Source organism: Heterodontus francisci, chromosome 34 (genome assembly GCF_036365525.1).
Source record: "Heterodontus francisci isolate sHetFra1 chromosome 34, sHetFra1.hap1, whole genome shotgun sequence".
NCBI lineage: Eukaryota > Metazoa > Chordata > Chondrichthyes > Heterodontiformes > Heterodontidae > Heterodontus > Heterodontus francisci.
Window position 1 is genome coordinate 14,263,341 of NC_090404.1, and position 21,299 is coordinate 14,284,639.

The window sequence follows — 21,299 nt, forward strand, 5'->3', positions numbered from 1 at the left end:
ACAATAACCCATCACCCCATAAACCCTTCACCCCATCAACCCATAACCCCATCACACCATAACCACTTCACCCCATAACCCCTTCACCCTATAAGTACCTTCATCCCCTAACCCCATCACCCCAGAACCCCTTCACCCCATAACCCCTACACCCCATAACCCCTACACCCCATAGCCCCTTTACCCCATCACCCCTTCACCCCAACACCCCAGAACCCCTTCAGCCCAGAACCCCTTCAGCCCAGAACCCCTTCAGCCCATCACCCCATAACCATATCACACCATAACCTCTTCACCCCAAAGCCCCTTCACCCCATAACACCTTTACCACATCACCCCATAACCCCTTAACCCCATAACTGCTCCACCCCATAACCGCCTTCATCCCAGAACCCCTGCACCCCATAACCCCTTCACCCTATAACCCCATAACCCCAACACCCCAGAATCCCTTCACCCCATCACCCCATAAACATATCACACCATAACCTCTTCACCCCAAAACCCCTTCACCCCATAACACCTTTACCACATCACCCCATCACCCCTTCACCCCATCACCCAATAACCCCTTCACCCCATCACCCCATAAACCCCTTCACCCCATAACCCCTTCACCCCATAACCCCTTCACCCCTTCACCTCATAACCCCTTCACCCCATAACCCATTCACCCCATAACCCCAACACCCCAGAATCCCTTCACCCCAGAACCCCTTCACCCCATCACCCCATAAACATATCACACCATAACCTCTTCACCAAAAAGCCCTTCACCACATCACCCCATAAACCCTTAACCCCATAACCCATTCACCCCATCACTCAATAACCCCTTCACCCCATAAACCCCTTCACCCCATAACCCCAACACCCCAGAATCCCTTCACCCTAGAACCCCTTCACCCCATCACCCCATAAACATATCACACCATAACCTCTTCACCCCAAAACCCCTTCACCCCAAAACACCTTTACCACATCACCCCATCACCCATTCACCCCATCACCCAATAACCCCTTCACCCCATAACCCCATCACCCCTTCACCCCATAACCCCTTCACCCCATAAACCCCTTCACCCCATAACCCCTTCACCCCATAACCCCTTCACCCCAGAACCCCTTCACCCCAGAACCCATTCACCCCATAACACCAACACCCCAGAATCCTTTCACCCCAGAACCCCTTCAACCCATCACCCCATAAACATATCACACCATAACCTCTTCACCCCAAAACCCCTTCACCACATCACCCCATAACCCCTTAACCCCATAACCGCTCCACCCCATAATCGCCTTCATCCCAGAACCCCTACACCCCATAACCCCTTCACCCTATAACCCCATAACCCCTTCATCCCAGAACCCCTACACCCCATAACCCCTTCACCCTATAACCCCATAACCCTTACACCCCATAACCCCTTCACCCTATAACCCCATAACCCCTTCACCCCATAACCCCTACACCCCATAACCCCTTCACCCTATAACCCCATAACCCCTTCATCCCAGAACCCCTACACCCCATAACCCCTTCACCCTATAACCCCATAACCCTTACACCCCAGAACCCCTTCAACCCATCACCCCATAAACATATCACACCATAACCTCTTCACCCCATAACACCTTTACCACATCACCCCATAACCCCTTAACCCCATAACCCCTTCATCTCATAACCGCCTTCATCCCAGAACCCCTACATCCCATAACCCCTTCACCCTATAACCCATAGCCCCATTACCCCATAACCCCTTCACCCCATAACCCCATCACCCCATAACCTCTTCACCCCTTCACCCCATAACCCCTTCACGCCATCACCCCATAACCCCTTCACCCCATAACCCCTTCACCCCATCACCCCTTCACCCCATAACCCCTTCACCCCAACACCACCGAATCCCTTCACCCCATCACCCCATAACCATATCACACCATAACCTCGTCACCCCAAAACCCCTTCACCCCATAACACCTTTACCACATCATCCCATAACCCCTAAACCCCATAACCCCTTCACCTCATAACCGCCTTCATCCCAGAAGTCCTACACCCCATAACCCCTTCACCCTATAACCCATAACCCCTTTATCCCATAACCCCATAATCCCTTCACCGCAGAACCCCTTCACCCCATAACTCCATTACCCAATAACCCCTTCACCCCGTAACCCCTTCACCCCATAACCCCATCACCCCATAAACACTTCACCCCATCACCCCATAACCCCTTCACCTCTTCACCCAATCACCCCTTCACCCTATCACCCCATAACTCCTTCAACACATAACCCCTTCACCCCATCACTCCCTCACCCCATAACCCCATCACCCCATAACTCCTTCACCCCATCACCCCATAACCCCATCACCCCATCTCACAATAACCCCATCACCCCATCACCCCATTACCCCATCACCCCTTCACCCCATCACCCCATCACACAATAACCCATCACCCCATAAACCCTTCACCCCATCAACCCATAACCCCATCACACCATAACCACTTCACCCCATAACCCCTTCATCCTATAAGTACCTTCATCCCCTAACCCCATCACCCCAGAACCCCTTCACCCCATAACCCCATAACCCCTACACCCCATAGCCCCTTTACCCCATCACCCCTTCACCCCAACACCCCAGAACCCCTTCAGCCCAGAACCCCTTCAGCCCAGAACCCCTTCAGCCCATCACCCCATAACCATATCACACCATAACCTCTTCACCCCAAAGCCCCTTCACCCCATAACACCTTTACCACATCACCCCATAACCCCTTAACCCCATAACTGCTCCACCCCATAACCGCCTTCATCCCAGAACCCCTGCACCCCATAACCCCTTCACCCTATAACCCCATAACCCCAACACCCCAGAATCCCTTCACCCCATCACCCCATAAACATATCACACCATAACCTCTTCACCCCAAAACCCCTTCACCCCATAACACCTTTACCACATCACCCCATCACCCCTTCACCCCATCACCCAATAACCCCTTCACCCCATCACCCCATAAACCCCTTCACCCCATAACCCCTTCACCCCATAACCCCTTCACCCCTTCACCTCATAACCCCTTCACCCCATAACCCATTCACCCCATAACCCCAACACCCCAGAATCCCTTCACCCCAGAACCCCTTCACCCCATCACCCCATAAACATATCACACCATAACCTCTTCACCAAAAAGCCCTTCACCACATCACCCCATAAACCCTTAACCCCATAACCCATTCACCCCATCACTCAATAACCCCTTCACCCCATAAACCCCTTCACCCCATAACCCCAACACCCCAGAATCCCTTCACCCTAGAACCCCTTCACCCCATCACCCCATAAACATATCACACCATAACCTCTTCACCCCAAAACCCCTTCACCCCAAAACACCTTTACCACATCACCCCATCACCCATTCACCCCATCACCCAATAACCCCTTCACCCCATAACCCCATCACCCCTTCACCCCATAACCCCTTCACCCCATAAACCCCTTCACCCCATAACCCCTTCACCCCATAACCCCTTCACCCCAGAACCCCTTCACCCCAGAACCCATTCACCCCATAACACCAACACCCCAGAATCCTTTCACCCCAGAACCCCTTCAACCCATCACCCCATAAACATATCACACCATAACCTCTTCACCCCAAAACCCCTTCACCACATCACCCCATAACCCCTTAACCCCATAACCGCTCCACCCCATAATCGCCTTCATCCCAGAACCCCTACACCCCATAACCCCTTCACCCTATAACCCCATAACCCCTTCATCCCAGAACCCCTACACCCCATAACCCCTTCACCCTATAACCCCATAACCCTTACACCCCATAACCCCTTCACCCTATAACCCCATAACCCCTTCACCCCATAACCCCTACACCCCATAACCCCTTCACCCTATAACCCCATAACCCCTTCATCCCAGAACCCCTACACCCCATAACCCCTTCACCCTATAACCCCATAACCCTTACACCCCAGAACCCCTTCAACCCATCACCCCATAAACATATCACACCATAACCTCTTCACCCCATAACACCTTTACCACATCACCCCATAACCCCTTAACCCCATAACCCCTTCATCTCATAACCGCCTTCATCCCAGAACCCCTACATCCCATAACCCCTTCACCCTATAACCCATAGCCCCATTACCCCATAACCCCTTCACCCCATAACCCCATCACCCCATAACCTCTTCACCCCTTCACCCCATAACCCCTTCACGCCATCACCCCATAACCCCTTCACCCCATAACCCCTTCACCCCATCACCCCTTCACCCCATAACCCCTTCACCCCAACACCACCGAATCCCTTCACCCCATCACCCCATAACCATATCACACCATAACCTCGTCACCCCAAAACCCCTTCACCCCATAACACCTTTACCACATCATCCCATAACCCCTAAACCCCATAACCCCTTCACCTCATAACCGCCTTCATCCCAGAAGTCCTACACCCCATAACCCCTTCACCCTATAACCCATAACCCCTTTATCCCATAACCCCATAATCCCTTCACCGCAGAACCCCTTCACCCCATAACTCCATTACCCAATAACCCCTTCACCCCGTAACCCCTTCACCCCATAACCCCATCACCCCATAAACACTTCACCCCATCACCCCATAACCCCTTCACCTCTTCACCCAATCACCCCTTCACCCTATCACCCCATAACTCCTTCAACACATAACCCCTTCACCCCATCACTCCCTCACCCCATAACCCCATCACCCCATAACTCCTTCACCCCATCACCCCATAACCCCATCACCCCATCTCACAATAACCCCATCACCCCATCACCCCATTACCCCATCACCCCTTCACCCCATCACCCCATCACACAATAACCCATCACCCCATAAACCCTTCACCCCATCAACCCATAACCCCATCACACCATAACCACTTCACCCCATAACCCCTTCATCCTATAAGTACCTTCATCCCCTAACCCCATCACCCCAGAACCCCTTCACCCCATAACCCCATAACCCCTACACCCCATAGCCCCTTTACCCCATCACCCCTTCACCCCAACACCCCAGAACCCCTTCAGCCCAGAACCCCTTCAGCCCAGAACCCCTTCAGCCCATCACCCCATAACCATATCACACCATAACCTCTTCACCCCAAAGCCCCTTCACCCCATAACACCTTTACCACATCACCCCATAACCCCTTAACCCCATAACTGCTCCACCCCATAACCGCCTTCATCCCAGAACCCCTGCACCCCATAACCCCTTCACCCTATAACCCCATAACCCCAACACCCCAGAATCCCTTCACCCCATCACCCCATAAACATATCACACCATAACCTCTTCACCCCAAAACCCCTTCACCCCATAACACCTTTACCACATCACCCCATCACCCCTTCACCCCATCACCCAATAACCCCTTCACCCCATCACCCCATAACCCCTTCACCCCATAACCCCTTCACCCCATAACCCCTTCACCCCTTCACCTCATAACCCCTTCACCCCATAACCCATTCATCCCATAACCCCAACACCCCAGAATCCCTTCACCCCAGAACCCCTTCACCCCATCACCCCATAAACATATCACACCATAACCTCTTCACCAAAAAGCCCTTCACCACATCACCCCATAAACCCTTAACCCCATAACCCATTCACCCCATCACTCAATAACCCCTTCACCCCATAAACCCCTTCACCCCATAACCCCAACACCCCAGAATCCCTTCACCCTAGAACCCCTTCACCCCATCACCCCATAAACATATCACACCATAACCTCTTCACCCCAAAACCCCTTCACCCCAAAACACCTTTACCACATCACCCCATCACCCATTCACCCCATCACCCAATAACCCCTTCACCCCATAACCCCATCACCCCTTCACCCCATAACCCCTTCACCCCATAAACCCCTTCACCCCATAACCCCTTCACCCCATAACCCCTTCACCCCAGAACCCCTTCACCCCATAACCCATTCACCCCATAACACCAACACCCCAGAATCCTTTCACCCCAGAACCCCTTCAACCCATCACCCCATAAACATATCACACCATAACCTCTTCACCCCAAAACCCCTTCACCACATCACCCCATAACCCCTTAACCCCATAACCGCTCCACCCCATAATCGCCTTCATCCCAGAACCCCTACACCCCATAACCCCTTCACCCTATAACCCCATAACCGCCTTCATCCCAGAACCCCTACACCCCATAACCCCTTCACCCTATAACCCCTACACCCCATAACCCCTTCACCCTATAACCCCATCACCCCTTCAGCCCTTCAGCCCTTCACCCCATCACCGCAGAACCCCTTCACCCCATAACCCCTACACCCCATACCCCCTTCACCCCATAACCCCTTCACCCCATAACACCTTTACCACATCACCCCATAACCCCTTAACCCCATAACCCCTTCACCTCATAACCGCCTTCATCCCAGAACCCCTACATCCCATAACCCCTTCACCCTATAACCCATAGCCCCATTACCCCATAACCCCTTCACCCCATAACCCCATCACCCCATAACCTCTTCACCCCTTCACCCCATAACCCCATAACCCCTTCACGCCATCACCCCATAACCCCTTCACCCCATAACCCCTTCACCCCATCACCCCTTCACCCCTTCACCCCATAACCCCATAACCCCTTCACCCATAACCCCTTCACCCCAACACCACCGAATCCCTTCACCCCATCACCCCTTCACCCCATAACCCCATAACCCCTTCACCCATAACCCCTTCACCCCAACACCACCGAATCCCTTCACCCCATCACCCCATAACCATATCACACCATAACCTCGTCACCCCAAAACCCCTTCACCCCATAACACCTTTACCACATCATCCCATAACCCCTAAACCCCATAACCCCTTCACCTCATAACCGCCTTCATCCCAGAAGTCCTACACCCCATAACCCCTTCACCCTATAACCCATAACCCCTTTATCCCATAACCCCATAATCCCTTCACCGCAGAACCCCTTCACCCCATAACTCCATTACCCAATAACCCCTTCACCCCGTAACCCCTTCACCCCATAACCCCATCACCCCATAAACACTTCACCCCATCACCCCATAACCCCTTCACCTCTTCACCCAATCACCCCTTCACCCTATCACCCCATAACTCCTTCAACACATAACCCCTTCACCCCATCACTCCCTCACCCCATAACCCCATCACCCCATAACTCCTTCACCCCATCACCCCATAACCCCATCACCCCATCTCACAATAACCCCATCACCCCATAAACCCTTCTCCCCATCAACCCATAAACCCTTCACCCCATCACCCCATTACCCCATCACCCCATCACACAATAACCCCTTCACCCCGTAACCCCTTCACCCCATAACCCCATCACCCCATAAACACTTCACCCCATCACCCCATAACCCCTTCACCTCTTCACCCAATCACCCCTTCACCCTATCACCCCATAACTCCTTCAACACATAACCCCTTCACCCCATCACTCCCTCACCCCATAACCCCATCACCCCATAACTCCTTCACCCCATCACCCCATAACCCCATCACCCCATCTCACAATAACCCCATCACCCCATAAACCCTTCTCCCCATCAACCCATAAACCCTTCACCCCATCACCCCATTACCCCATCACCCCATCACCCCTTCACCCCATCACCCCATCACACAATAACCCCATCACCCCATAACCCCATCACCCCATAACCCTGTCACCCCATAACCCTGTCACCCCATAACCCCATCACCCTATAACCCCTTCACCCCATCACCCCATCACACAATAACCCCATCACCCCATAAACCCTTCACCCCATCAACCCATAAACCCTTCACCCCATCACCCCATAACCCCATCACCCCATCACCCCATAACTCCTTCACCCCATCACCCCATAACCCCATCACCCCATAACTCCTTCACCCCATAATCCCATCACCCCATCACCCCTTCACCCCATAACCCCTTCACTCCATAACCCCTTCACCCCATCACCCCTTCACTCCTTCACCCCATATGTCCTTCACCTCATAATCCCATCATCCCATAACCCCATCACCCCATGACCACTTCATCCCATGACCCCATGACCCCATAACCCGATCACCATTAAAAATCTTTACCTGATAATCCACCCCATAACCCCCTTCACACCCTAACCTGCTGAACCAACTCCATTCATTGTTCTAGTCAACCCTTAACACCGTCGTTTCCTGACCCCCTTCATTCCCCAACTAACTTCAGCCACTAATCCCCTTTATTCGTTCTATTCCCTTAAACTATCAGAACTCGGATCAATCCTAGCCCAGGTTATTGGGGAGACGTGATCCTGGGTGGGCATCAGTGGGTTAAACAATAACTTTTCGCCCTCTGAATGCTGGGCTCAAATCCAGTCCTGGACAGAATGTGATGAAGATCTCTCATCTCGGGATTGGGCATTGGTTGAGCCACTGACCTGGCTAGGGTTTGGCAACTTAACCCCTGCAGTCCAGGTATCATTCTTGTAAACCTACGTTGCACTCCCTCCAAGGCCAATATATCCTTCCTCGGGTGTGGTGCCCAGAACTGCTCACAGTACTCCAAGTGGGGTCTAACCAGGGTTTTGTACAGCTGCAGCATAACCTCTGTGTCTTTATACTCCAATCCTCTAGATATAAAGGCTAGCATTCCATTAGCCATTTTGATTATTTTCTGCACTTGCTCGTGGCATTTTAAAGATCTATGAACCTGAACCCCCAAGTCTCTTTGGACATCCACTGTACTTAACCTCTTCCCATTTAGAAAGTACCCTGTTCTATCCTTTTTTGGTCCAAATGGATAACCTCACACTTGCCCACATTGAAATCCATCTGCCACAGTTTTGCCCATTCAACTAGTCTGTCAATATCTCTTTGCAATTTTATACTATCATCTAGACTGTCTACAATGCTGCCTAACTTTGTATCATCAGCAAATTTGGATTTATGACTTACTATGCCATCATCCAAGTCGTTAATGAATAATGTGAATAATTGAGGCCCCAACACAGATCCCTGTGGGGCACCACGAGTCACATCCTGCCAATCGGAGTACTTACCCATTATCCCCACTCTCTGTCGCCTACCACTCAACCAACTTCCTAACCATGTCAATAATTTACCCTCAACACCATGGGATTCTACCTTAGTTAACAGTCTCTTATGTGGGAATTTATCAAATGCCTTCTGGAAGTCCATACAAATAACATCCATAGACACTCCCCTGTCCACTACCTTAGTCACCTCTTCAGAAAATTCAATGATATTTGTCAGGCATGACCTTCCTGTCATGAATCCATGCTGGCTGTCCCTAATTAACTGAAATTTTTCTAGGTGTTTAGTCACCCTATCCTTGATTATAGACGCCAGCAACTTGCCCACCACAGATGTCAGGCTAACTGGTCTGTAATTTCCTTGGTTCCCCCTTCCACCCTTCTTAAAAAGTGGAGTGACATGTGCAACTTTCCAATCCAGAGGGACCACTCCTGAATCTAGGGAACTCTGAAAGACTATAGTTAGAGCATCTATAATGTGCTCGCCTACTTCCTTTAACACTCTCGGATGGAAACCGTCAGGTCCTGGGGATTTCTCACTGTTTAGTTCCATTTATTTCCTTGTTACTGATGTTTTACTTATGTTAATTGTATTAGGTCCCTGTCCCCTATCGGCTATTAATTATTTCGGGACTTCCGGCAAGTTATCCTCCTCTTCAACTAAATACTGAGGCAAAGTAATTGTTCAACGTGTCTGCCATTTCCACATTATCAATGACAATGTCTCCATTTTCAGCTTTTAGTGGGCCTACATTACTCTTGACCACCCGCTTTCCCTTTATGTAATGATAAAATGTCGTCTTATTGATTTTGATGTCCCTTGCAAGTTTCCTTTCATAATCCCTTTTAGTAGCTGTTATAAGCTGCTTTGTGACCCTTTGCTGGTCTTTGTATCTATCCCATTTGATCGGATCTGTGGTGCGTTTTGCATTTTTATACGCCCTTTCTTTTAGTTTTATGCTATCCCTAATCTCTAGTTGTCCATGGCTGTTTTTTCTGTGAAGTGGAGCTTTTTCCTCTCAGGGGTATATACTCGCTCTGTATTTCGTGAAATGTTTCTTTAAATATTCTCCACTGTTCTGCAGTCGTTTGACCCTTTAACAGATCTACCCAGTTTACTGTGGACTGTCTCTGTCTCATCCTGTGAAAGTCAGCCTTACCCAAGTCTAAAATTCTAGTAGCTGATTCGTGCTTTTCACTTTCAAACGCTACCTTGAATTCGATCATGTTGTGATCACTATTTGATAAATGTTCACGCACAGTTAGGCTACTAATTAAATTTGGCTCATTATTCATAACTAAATCTAATATTGCCTGTCCCTTGTTACATCTAGGACATATTGCTGTAGGAAACTATCCCGGACATGTTCCAGAAATTCACTACCTTTCTGACAGGTGCTAGTCTACCTCTCCCAATCTATGTGTAAGTTAAAATCCCCCATTAATACTACTCTGCCTTTGTTACACACTTGCCTAATTTGTGCACTTATACAATCTAACACCTCAGAACTGCTACCAGGGGGTCTATACCCAACACCTATTACAGTTTTAGATCCTTTTCTGTTCCTCAATTCCACCCATAAGGTCTCCACTGGATGCTTTCCCCTCATTATATCTTCCCTCACCAATCAGTAAGGCTACTCTACCCCCTCTGCCATTTTCCCTGTCCCTTCTGTATATTTAGTTCCCAGTCCCGACCATCCTGTAGCCACGTCTTCGCAATGGCCACCACATCGTAACCTTCCATTTGAATTTGCGCCTGCAGCTCATCTAATTTATTCCTTACACTCCATGCATTTGTATATAGAACTCTTATTTGGGCTATACCCCCTAACCTGTCCCTCAGCACTGATGCTTTATTCACCTGTTTATTATTTCCCTCTTCTGGTTTAACCAGTATACTTCTTGCCATTACTTGCAGTTCTTGAAGTAGGGTTCCTGACTGTTTCTTTACTCTGTGCCCTGTTACTTGTTTTTGAAACTGTATTGACTTCCCCTGAGGCTCCCCTTCCCCTGCCCCCCTCCCCATTTACTAGTTTAAAGTCCTTGTGACCACCCTATTTATCCTTTCAGCTAGGACTCTGGTCCCAGATCGGTTCAGGTGGAGTCCGTCCCAACGGTACAGTTCACTCCTGTCCCAATACTGATGCCAGTGCCCCATGAAATGGAACCTCTCTTTTCCACACCACTCCTTTAGCCACATGTTTATTTCCCTAATTTTCTTATCCCTATGCCAATTTGCACGTATTTCGGGTAATAATCCAGAGATTATAACCCTTGAGGACCTGTTTTTTAATTTTGTTCCTAGTTCCTGATAATCCCCAAACAGGTCCTGTTGCCTAGTCTTGCCTAGGTTGGTTGTCCCAACGTGGACCACAACAACTGGATCCTCCCCCTCCCTCTCCAATATCCTTTCAAGCAGGTTAGAGATGTCCCATCGCCCTGGCACCAGGTAGGCAACATACCATGTGGGACTCTCGGTCCTGTTTACAAAGGATGCTATTAGTACCCCTAATTATGGAATCCCCTACCACTTTTCTTTTTGCTCCCCCCGCTTGAATGGCCTCCTGTACCATGATGCAGTGGTCAGTTTGCTCATCCTCCCTACAGTCCTTTTCCTCATCCACACAGGGAGCAAGTACCTCATACCTGTTAGGCAAGGTCAAGAGCTGAGGCTCCTCCATTGCTGAATTCAGGATCCCTCTACCTGCCTCATTTGCAGACACACCCTCCTGTCCCTGACCACTGGCCGAATTTGAGATACTTAATCTATGGGGTGTGACTGCCTCAAGCACAGTGTCCAGGAACCTCTCCCCCTCCCCGATGTGCTGCAGTATCTGAAGCTCAGACTCCAGCCCATCAACTCTGAGCCGAAGTTCTTTGATCTGCAAGCTCTTGCTGCAGATGTGGTCGCTGTGGCTCGCAATGGGATCTACCAGCTCCCACATCATGCAGCTATGGCATATCGCCTGCCCTGATGTCTCTACTTTACTTTAGTTAATTAGTTTTTCAAATTTAGTGCAGATTCCTACCAGTTTTCCTGTGACGTCACTTTTTTCAGATTTTTCTCATTCAGTTTGAACACTCAAGCAGCTCCGCCCCTCCGGGTCTGCCCTACCTCCACTCCCTGTTGACTAGGCCGCAAAATCCCCGATGTAAGTTATTTATACTCTCAGCTCCGATGCCCCGCCCCTCTGGGTCCGCTCTACCTCCACTCCCCGGTGACTATTATTCCATCACACTCCTGACTTGTGCCTTGTAGATGGTGGGCAGGCTTTGGGGAGTCAGGTGGTGAGTTACCGCCTCAGGATTCCTAGCCTCTGACCTACTCTTGTAGCCACGGTATTTAAATGGCTACTTCAGTTCAGTTTCCGGTCAATGGTAACCCCCAGGATGTTGATGGTGAGGGATTCAGCGATGGTAATGCCATTGAATGTCAAGGGGAGATGGTTAGATTCTCTCTTGTTGGAGATGGTCATTGCCTGGCACTTGTGTGGCACAAATATTACTTGCCACTGATCAACCCAAGCCTGGATATTGTCCAGGTCTTGCTGCATTTCTACACAGACTACTTTAGTATCTGAGGAGTTGCAAATGGTGCTGAACATTGTGCAATCATCAGTGAACATCCCCACTTCTGAACTTATGATTGAAGGAAGGTCATTGATAAAGCAGCTGAAGATGGTTGGGCCTAGGACACTACCCTGAGGAGGCAGTTATGTCCTGGAGCTGAGCTGATTGACCTCCAACAACCACAACCATCTTCCTTTGCACTAGGTATGACTCCAACCAGCGGAGGCTTTTTCCCCTGATTCCCATTGACTCCAGTTTTGCTAGGGCTCCTTGATGCCACACTTGGTCAAATGCTGCATGATGTCAAGGGCAGTCACTCTCCCCTCACCTCTGGAGTTCAGCTCTTTTGTCCATGTTTGAACCAAGGCTGTAATGAGGCCAGGAGCTGAGTGGCCCTTGGCAGAACCCAAATGGAGTGTCACTGAGCAGGTTATTGCTAAGCAAGTGCTGCTTGATGTCACTGTTGATGACACCTTCCATCACTTTACTGATGAATGAGAGTAGGCTGATGGGGCGGTAATTGGCTGGGTCGGACTTGTCCTGCTTTTTGTGTACAGGACATACCTGGGCAATTTTCCACATTGCAGGGTAGATGCCAGTGTTGTAGCTATACTGGAACAGCTTGGCTAGGGGCGCGGAAAGTTCTGGAGCACAGGTCTTCAGTACTATTGCCAGAATGTTGTCAGGTAAAGGCCTGCTCAGGTCTGCAAATGAGAACCGACCCGAGCCCGATAGAACCCCATCCGACCCCAAGCCCGACCCGGCCCGAGTTCTTCCATTTTTTCCCGCGCCCGACCTGACCATCAGTTAACCTACCTTCCGTTTTTCACTTTGTTCCTTACCTGCACAAGCTTAAAACAACCGTAGCAAAACCACCTTCAAAGTCCAAAAAGTAAATTAACATGAAAATCACTTACCTGAGGTGCATGTCCGATCGGGCCTGACCCAAGCTCCGCGCACGGAAGTGTGACCCGACCCGGCCTGAACCCGACACATGTTGCCAGGTCCCGTCGGATTTGGATCAGGTAGCAGGCCTTTATTGTCAGGGCCCATAGCCTTTGCAGTATCCAGTGCCTTCAGTCGTTTCTTGATATCACGCGGAGTGAATCGAATTGGATGAAGACTGGCATCTGTGATTCTGGGGACTTCAGGAGGAGGCCGAGATTGATCATCAACTCGGCACTTCTGACTGAAGATTGTTGCAAATGCTTCAGCCTTATCTTTTGCACTGATGTGCTGGGCTCCCCCATCACTGAGGATGGGGATATTTGTGGAGCCACCTCCTCCTGTTAGTTGTTTAATTGTCCACCACCATTCATGGCTGGAGGTGACAGGACTGCAGAATTTAGATCTGATCTGTTGCTTATGGGATCGCTTGGTTCTGTCTATCGTATGCTGCTTACGCAGTTTGGCTCACAAGTGGTCCTGGAATCACATGTAGGCCAGACCAGGTAAGGACAGCAGAGTTCCTTCCCTAAAGGGCATTCGTGAACCAGATGGGTTTTTACAAGAATCGACAATGTTTTTATGGTCATCATTAGACCAGCTTTTAATTCCAGATTTATTAATTGAATTGAAATTCCGCATTCTCCTGTGGTGGGATTTGAACTGATGACCCCTGAGCATTAGCCTGGGCTCTGGACTACTAGTCCAGTGGCATTACTACTATGCCACCGCCTCCCCTATGGTCAACCCTTTAGCCTGTGATTGTGACCCACTAGTTCTAGATTCACATGCCAGGGGAGGCAGCCTCTCACTTCTACCTGATCAAGCCCTCTAAGAGTTTTATACTTGGATCGCACCCTATTGAAATATCGGAGATATTGGAAGATCCCAAATCCGAACCCTCTCCCCCTCTCCCCCCCATCCCACCCCCCCCCCCCCCCACCCCCAACTACAGTCTAGAGGGTTAGGTGGGATACCCGGGGACAAAGCAGGAACGGGAAGCAGTCACACTGTCAACAAAAGGGAATTCTTTTATTGCACCATCATACATAATGGCAATCTACAACTATCAGTCGTCTTGGTCAGAGATTGAGAGATAGCCTACAATGACTCATCGAATCAGGGACGCTGAGAAGTCTACGGGTAACTCGCACCTACAGCGTGCTCACAGAGGTCACGTCACCACACTGCCAGTCAGAATGAAATTCAAAATTCTTCATTTTTAATGTTCCTGTCAAACACTCCCAGGACAGGTACAGCACGGGGGTTAGATACAGAGTAAAGCTCCCTCTACACTGTCCCCATCAAACACTCCCAGGACAGGTACAGCACGGGGGTTAGATACAGAGTAAAGCTCCCTCTACACTGTCCCATTAATGACCTGTAATCCTGATTTGAGAAAGAAAAGAAAAGAAAAAAAGCAGGTTAGATACAGAGTAAAGCTCTGTCTCCACTGTCCCAATTGCCATGAGGTGTTGATGAGGAGCAGGAATTGACATCGCAGGTTAAATACACCAGGTTCAGTATATGCAGGATAGCGGTGAGAAAAAAATTTGCCGATGAGGCGTTTGCTGTGACTTGTGTGGGGAAGACGACCTTTAACCCCTTGGCGAGTCTCTTTCCTCAGGGTAGTCCCGATCCGCCTGTGCCCGGGACATGTCTGGATCTTGCCCTGGTCGGAAGGACAGTGGCAAAGTGGAGTCCCAGAGGCAGAATTACCCCTCCTTTTCTCACGGATCCGCATCCTTCCGGCCAGAGGAGGCTTTGCCCTTTGACCTCGGGCCCAGGCCTGGTGGGGGTTGAAGGGGGGTGGGGTGCCGCTCGCCGTTAGTTCAGCATGTTCCCCTGCGAGGTGGAGCGCGCCATGTCCGTGGAGACAAAGTAGGTGCTCAGCTCCCCTTTCCCCTTCACTTTGATCACGCCCCGGCTGTGACAGGTGTAGCCTAACCGGCTCAGGATCTTGCTGGTCTCCTCCGTCACCTGCGAGGAGGGAAACAGAGGCCAGAATAAAGCCAGTGAACAGATTCAAAGCAACGCAACGGGAAACGATTTTATTTCCTTTGCTATTAATGAACGTCAGCTGGCCGTGGTGGAGTGTTGTGGGCAGAGGCTGTCTCATGGCGGTAAGAAGACAGAGTTACGAAGGGAGAATTCTGACTGAAGACACTATTGGGGCAGTCTTAACTAAAACAGACACACACACAGACATGTCAGGGCATGTGCCTGAGGTGGTGGATTCCCGCAGACACTCTGTCTCCAGAAAGGGAACTGGACAATGGCCACTCGGGAAGGTGTGAATGGTCGTCCTGCCCCAAGATACACCCATTATTGGCATGCAACCATGCTGAGGGCAGGATATGACCAGGTGGGGGTGGTCCTGGATGGCCAGGGTGGGATTAATAACCCAATCGGATGACCCAGTTTAAGGTATTGCCTTATATGCCTAGCGCCCAGGGTCAGGAAGGTGTATAAAGCCACAGCCCTCAAGGGCAGTCGGTAGAGGGCCCTGGTCATCCATTGCAAAGTTGCACCTGGAGATCTATCGAAAGACTGACCACCCGAGACGGACCCTAGCTCACAGTTGACTGTGTACTATTGCTAATAAAGATGTATCACATTTAGCGAAACTGTCTCCAAGTGGTTGGGTGCCATTAATATCAAGAGTAAAGACAATAACCTTTCGACCCGACAGGGGGCTCTTACAATTGTCTCGCGGGCTGCAACACAGAGGAGTGGAACTTATACTTCAGCTGAACAGGGCTCAGGTTAGACCTGATCTGGAGAACTGCATTTGTCTCCGAGAGGATACACTGGCCATTTGGAGTGCAGTGCAGGAAGATACAGGAATCAAGGAATGCCAGGATTGGATGGGAAAAGTGAAGTTGAGGTACAAGAACAGCCACAATCTTATTGAATGGCGGAGCAGGCCTTAGGGGCTGTCTGGCCTACTCCTGCTCCTTTCTCTTATATTATTGTGTTCTTATACGGAGGCTTAGAGGGTTAAATTATGAGGAGAGGCTGCATAAACTTGGCTTTAACTCTCGAATTTAGCAGATTGAGGAGCGAATCCATCGAGGTGTTTAATCTGAAAATGGGATGCATTCAGCCAAATATGGAGACGGTAGTTCCTCTTGGAGGGTGGGGGGCTGTTGGGGGGGGTGGGTGATGGAGTCCAGAATAAAGGGGGATACTCTTAAAATTAGAGGTAATTCGCTCACGAGTGAAATGAGGAAGCACTTCTTCACAAAAAGGGGAGTGAAAATCGAGAGCTTTTTCTCGCAAAAGGTTGTAGGTGCTGGCAGAATGGGAGTAAATGTGAAAGGGTCTGAGTCCATTGGGATTGTGTACAATGGGAGTGAATGAGAAGCGGTTTGGGTCCATTGGGATTGTGTATAATGGGAGTGAATGGCAAGGGGTTTGGGTCCATTGGGATTGTGTACAATGGGAGTGAATGGGAAGGGGTTTGTGTCCACCAGGATTGTGTACAATGGGAATAAATGGGAAGGGGTTTGGGTCCATTGGGATTGTGTACAATGGAGTGAATGAGAAGAGGTTTGTGTCCATTGGGATTGTGTACAATGGGAGCGAATGGTAAGGGGTTTGAACCCGTTGGGATTGTGTACAATGGGAGTGGATGGGAAGGGAATTGGATCCATTGGGATTGTGCATGATGGAAGTGAATGGGAAGAGAATTGGATCCATTGGGATTGTGTACAATGGGAGTGATTGGGAAGGGGTTTGGGTCCATTGGGATTGTGAAAAATAGGAGTGAATGGGAAGGAGTTTGAACCCGTTGGGATTGTGTACAATGGGAGTGGATGGGAAGGGAATTGGATCCATTGGGATTGTGCATGATGGAAGTGAATGGGAAGAGAATTGGATCCATTGGGATTGTGTACAATGGGAGTGATTGGGAAGGGGTTTGGGTCCATTGGGATTGTGCACAATGGGAGTGAATGATAAGGGTTTGAGTCCATTGGGATTGTGTATAATGGGAGTGAATGGGAAGGGTTTGAGTCCATTGGGATTGTGTACAATGGGAGTGAATGGGAAGGGGTTTGGGTCCATTGGGATTGTGTACAATGGGAGTGAATGGTAAGGGGTTTGGGTCCATTGGGATTGTGTACAATGGGAGTGAATGGGAAGGGATTTGAGTCCATTGGGATTGTGCACAATGGGAGTGAATGGGAAGGGGTTTGAGTCCATTGGGATTGTGTACAATGGGAGTGAATGGGAAGGGGTTTGGGTCCATTGGGATTGTGCACAATGGGAGTGAATGATAAGGGTTTGAGTCCATTGGGATTGTGTATAATGGGAGTGAATGGGAAGGGTTTGAGTCCATTGGGATTGTGTACAATGGGAGTGAATGGGAAGGGGTTTGGGTCCATTGGGATTGTGTACAATGGGAGTGAATGGTAAGGGGTTTGGGTCCATTGGGATTGTGTACAATGGGAGTGAATGGGAAGGGGTTTGTGTCCATTGGGATTGTGTATAATGGGAGTGAATGGTAAGGGGTTTGGGTCCATTGGGATTGTGTACAATGGGAGTGAATGGGAAGGGGTTTGAGTCCATTGGGATTGTGTACAATGGGAGTGAATGGGAAGGGGTTTGGGTCCATTGCTGGTGAATAGTCATTGATTGTGTCTCTGGTGGTATCCAATTGCTTTGTACCTGTATTTTTCCCAGGACCCCGGTGCTGTCCATTCTACTGGCCACGTTCACGCTGTTGCCCCAAATATCATATTGCGGTTTCTGTGCACCTATCACCCCAGCAACAACAGGCCCATGGTTAATTCCTGGCAGAATAAAAAAAGATCATCCATTAAAGGTGCGGGTGACAACATCAACAAGCGTAACTTGCATTTGGATAGCGCCTTTAATGCAGTAAACAGATCAATGTTCGTCACAGGAACGTTAGCGAACGAAGTGAGACACCGAGCCCCATAAGGAGATGTTCGGTCAGCTGGTCAAAAGACTGGTCAAAGAGGTTGATTTTAAGGAGCGTCTTAAAGGAGGAGAGAGAGAGGCGGAGAGGTTCAGGGAGAGAATTCCAGAGCTTGGGGCCCAGGCAGGTGAAGGCACGGCCGCCAAGGGTGGAGAGATTAAAATCGGGGGATGCTCAAGCGGTTAGAACTGGGGCAGTGCAAAGATCTCGGCGGGCCAGGCTGGAGGATCGAGATAGGAATGAATGAGACGATGGAGCAAGTTGAGCACGAAGATGAGAATTTTAAATTGGAGGCATTGCTTAACCAGGGGGGCCAAAGACAGTCAGACAGCACAGTGGGTGATGGGTGAAAGGGACTTGGTGCGAGTTAGGACACAGGCAGTGGAGTTTTGGATGAGCTGAGAGCCGAAGATGGGAGGCCATCCGGGACAGAGTTGGAATAGTTGAGTACTGAAGACATGGGTGAGGGTTTCAGTTATCATCGTCCTTGCATTGACGTCCATTAAAACAACCCAAGTGCTAAGGGGGAGGGGATCAAGGACATATGGGCCTCGGTATCCAAAGTTCAACGCGCCCTCAGTCAAGGCTCACTCACCAATGCGGAGCTTGAAGTTGTTGAAGGAGTGCTTGTTGATGAAGTCTAGCTTCCCCATGAGGGCCACCGCGAACTCCACCATCACCCCGATGTGGCTGCAATTCCGCTCGGAGTCCTGAGAAGGGGGGGGGAGGGGCAGCAGAGAGACGGAAAGAGGGTCAACCAGCAACCTCCAGGAGTTAGCAACCTGCATTACCTTGAAGCTAAGTTAGTGCCACAAAAAAACACACCTCCCCCAATTCAATCCCCCTCCCCACCCCCATCGGAGAGAGTGGATACCTTCAGCAATCACCCCCATCTTCCCCCCCACCAAACTCTGACCGAAGCTGACATTTGACCCCAGATCCTAGAGGGCAAAAGGTCAGCATGTCTGACCCACTGACTCGCCCAGATCCCAGAGAGTGCGGGAGGACCATTCCTGACTGGCCAACCAATCAGAGGAGGGCAAAATAGAGAAATCTCCAGCACCAAAGGGAAAAAAAAGCCCCTCGTCCCATTACCTGCGGACCCTCCTGTCCCAGGGCTGCATTCAGTCCCGACACTGCCATGTAAGTGCTGCCAATCGTCTTAATCTTCTCCACCCCACTGAATTTGGGTTTCGAGAGGAGCTGCAGAGGAGAGGAACAGATTATGTTTCAAAACACACTTACTTCCATGCCTCCCGCCATCATGGCCAGAAAACCTGTGTTGTCGCCTTGTGTAGTTGCAAAGGCGAGAAGGTGATTATAATCATGTCATTCTTTCAAGTTCAGCGTTTCAAGCAATTTACAGAGTGGTGTTAATGTGTCGGATACACTAGAATCCTCGGCAGGCATTCCTTCTTGTGTCTGCGAGCAAGGGAGAAAGGCCTGTTCTTATACACCAGGGTTGTCCAACATACTGCCCGCGGACCAGGATCTGGCCCGCCAAAGGTTTCCATCTGGCCTGCGGGTGCAAACTGTACCTGGGGCCGTTCCTCATCCTCACCAGGGCTCCGTGACTGGAGATGGGAAATTTTACCTTTGTCTCCTTCTTGCAGAGCGGCCTTTTTAAAAACATGGCGTTGTCGGTTTCACCGCTGACAGCTGCTGAAGCAGTAATGCGCTTCCCAACTTCCGACAGATTCAGGGTTTTCCGACTATTTTTTGAAAGCCCGCCGGAAAACACCGAATCGGTCTGACGTTCGGAAGCGTGTCCCTGCTACGGCAGCTGTGAAACTGACAGCGTGATGTTTTTTAAACTGAACGACCAACCACAATGCAGCTGTGCTGAGCGCTCCCACTCCCTGCAACTGTCAGAGAGAGAGAGAGAGAGACAGGAACAGAGAGAGAGTGAGAGGGGGACAGAGAGAGAGGGGGGAACAGAGAGAGAGAGAGTGGGAGGGGGACAGAGAGAGGGGGGGAATAGAAAGAAAGGGGGGAACAGAATGAGAGGGTGGACGGGGGGGGCAGAGAACGAGGGGAGGACAGAAAGAGAGTGAGAGGGGGACAGAGAGAGAGGGGGGAACAGAAACAAAGGGTGAAACAGAAAGAGGGGGGGACAGAGAGAGAGGGTGTCAGAGAGAGAAAGGAGGGACAAATATTGGGGGGGGGACACAGAGAGGGAGGACAACACAGTGTGGGGAGGGAGAGAACACAGGAATGGAGAGAGAGAGAGATAAACAGAGAGAGAGATCAAGGTCATTCCTGACAGATGGATGTCCATCTCCGCATCACTACAAGAAGTGGGTGGGCAGACATTGACTACTTGTGCAAGCAAAAAATGCCAGCAATCTCACTAAATCAGTGTCCAACATAGTAACGAGAAAGTAAGTCAATAAATTAGTCTTCTCGTGTAAAGCCTCTTCACAAAAATGCACATTTGTTGTTGTTTTGATTAATAGTAAGATAGCTTTTCAACGCCTTTATCTTTCTGAAATTTCTCACTGCCAACCACCCCCACCCCACGTAAGACAAAAATTGTAATGTGGCCTCCCACGTGAAAAGGTTGGACAACCCTGTTATACACCATCCTTTTTATCAAACAGGAACTGACATTGCCTTATATGGTGGTCTCTGGCCCAGTGCTGCATCCCTCACTTCAATGCCTATTCTGAGG

General features: G+C 50.0%; 1 protein-coding gene across 3 annotated transcripts in view; it reads right to left on the reverse strand.

Annotated features, from left to right (window-relative positions):
- Positions 1 to 14,726: 14,726 nt before the first annotated feature.
- LOC137349093 (adenylate cyclase type 2-like) overlaps positions 14,727 to 21,299 on the reverse strand; it is a 377,997-nt gene continuing 371,424 nt past the window's right edge. For all 3 annotated transcript variants that reach the window (XM_068014427.1, XM_068014425.1, XM_068014426.1), the window contains 4 exons: positions 19,724 to 19,831; positions 19,224 to 19,338; positions 18,355 to 18,479; positions 14,727 to 15,663 (listed from right to left, as the gene is read on the reverse strand). In XM_068014427.1, coding sequence (XP_067870528.1) covers positions 15,511 to 15,663; positions 18,355 to 18,479; positions 19,224 to 19,338; positions 19,724 to 19,831 — 501 coding nt within the window. In that variant the 3' untranslated portion in view covers positions 14,727 to 15,510. The remainder of the gene's footprint in view (positions 15,664 to 18,354; positions 18,480 to 19,223; positions 19,339 to 19,723; positions 19,832 to 21,299) is intronic.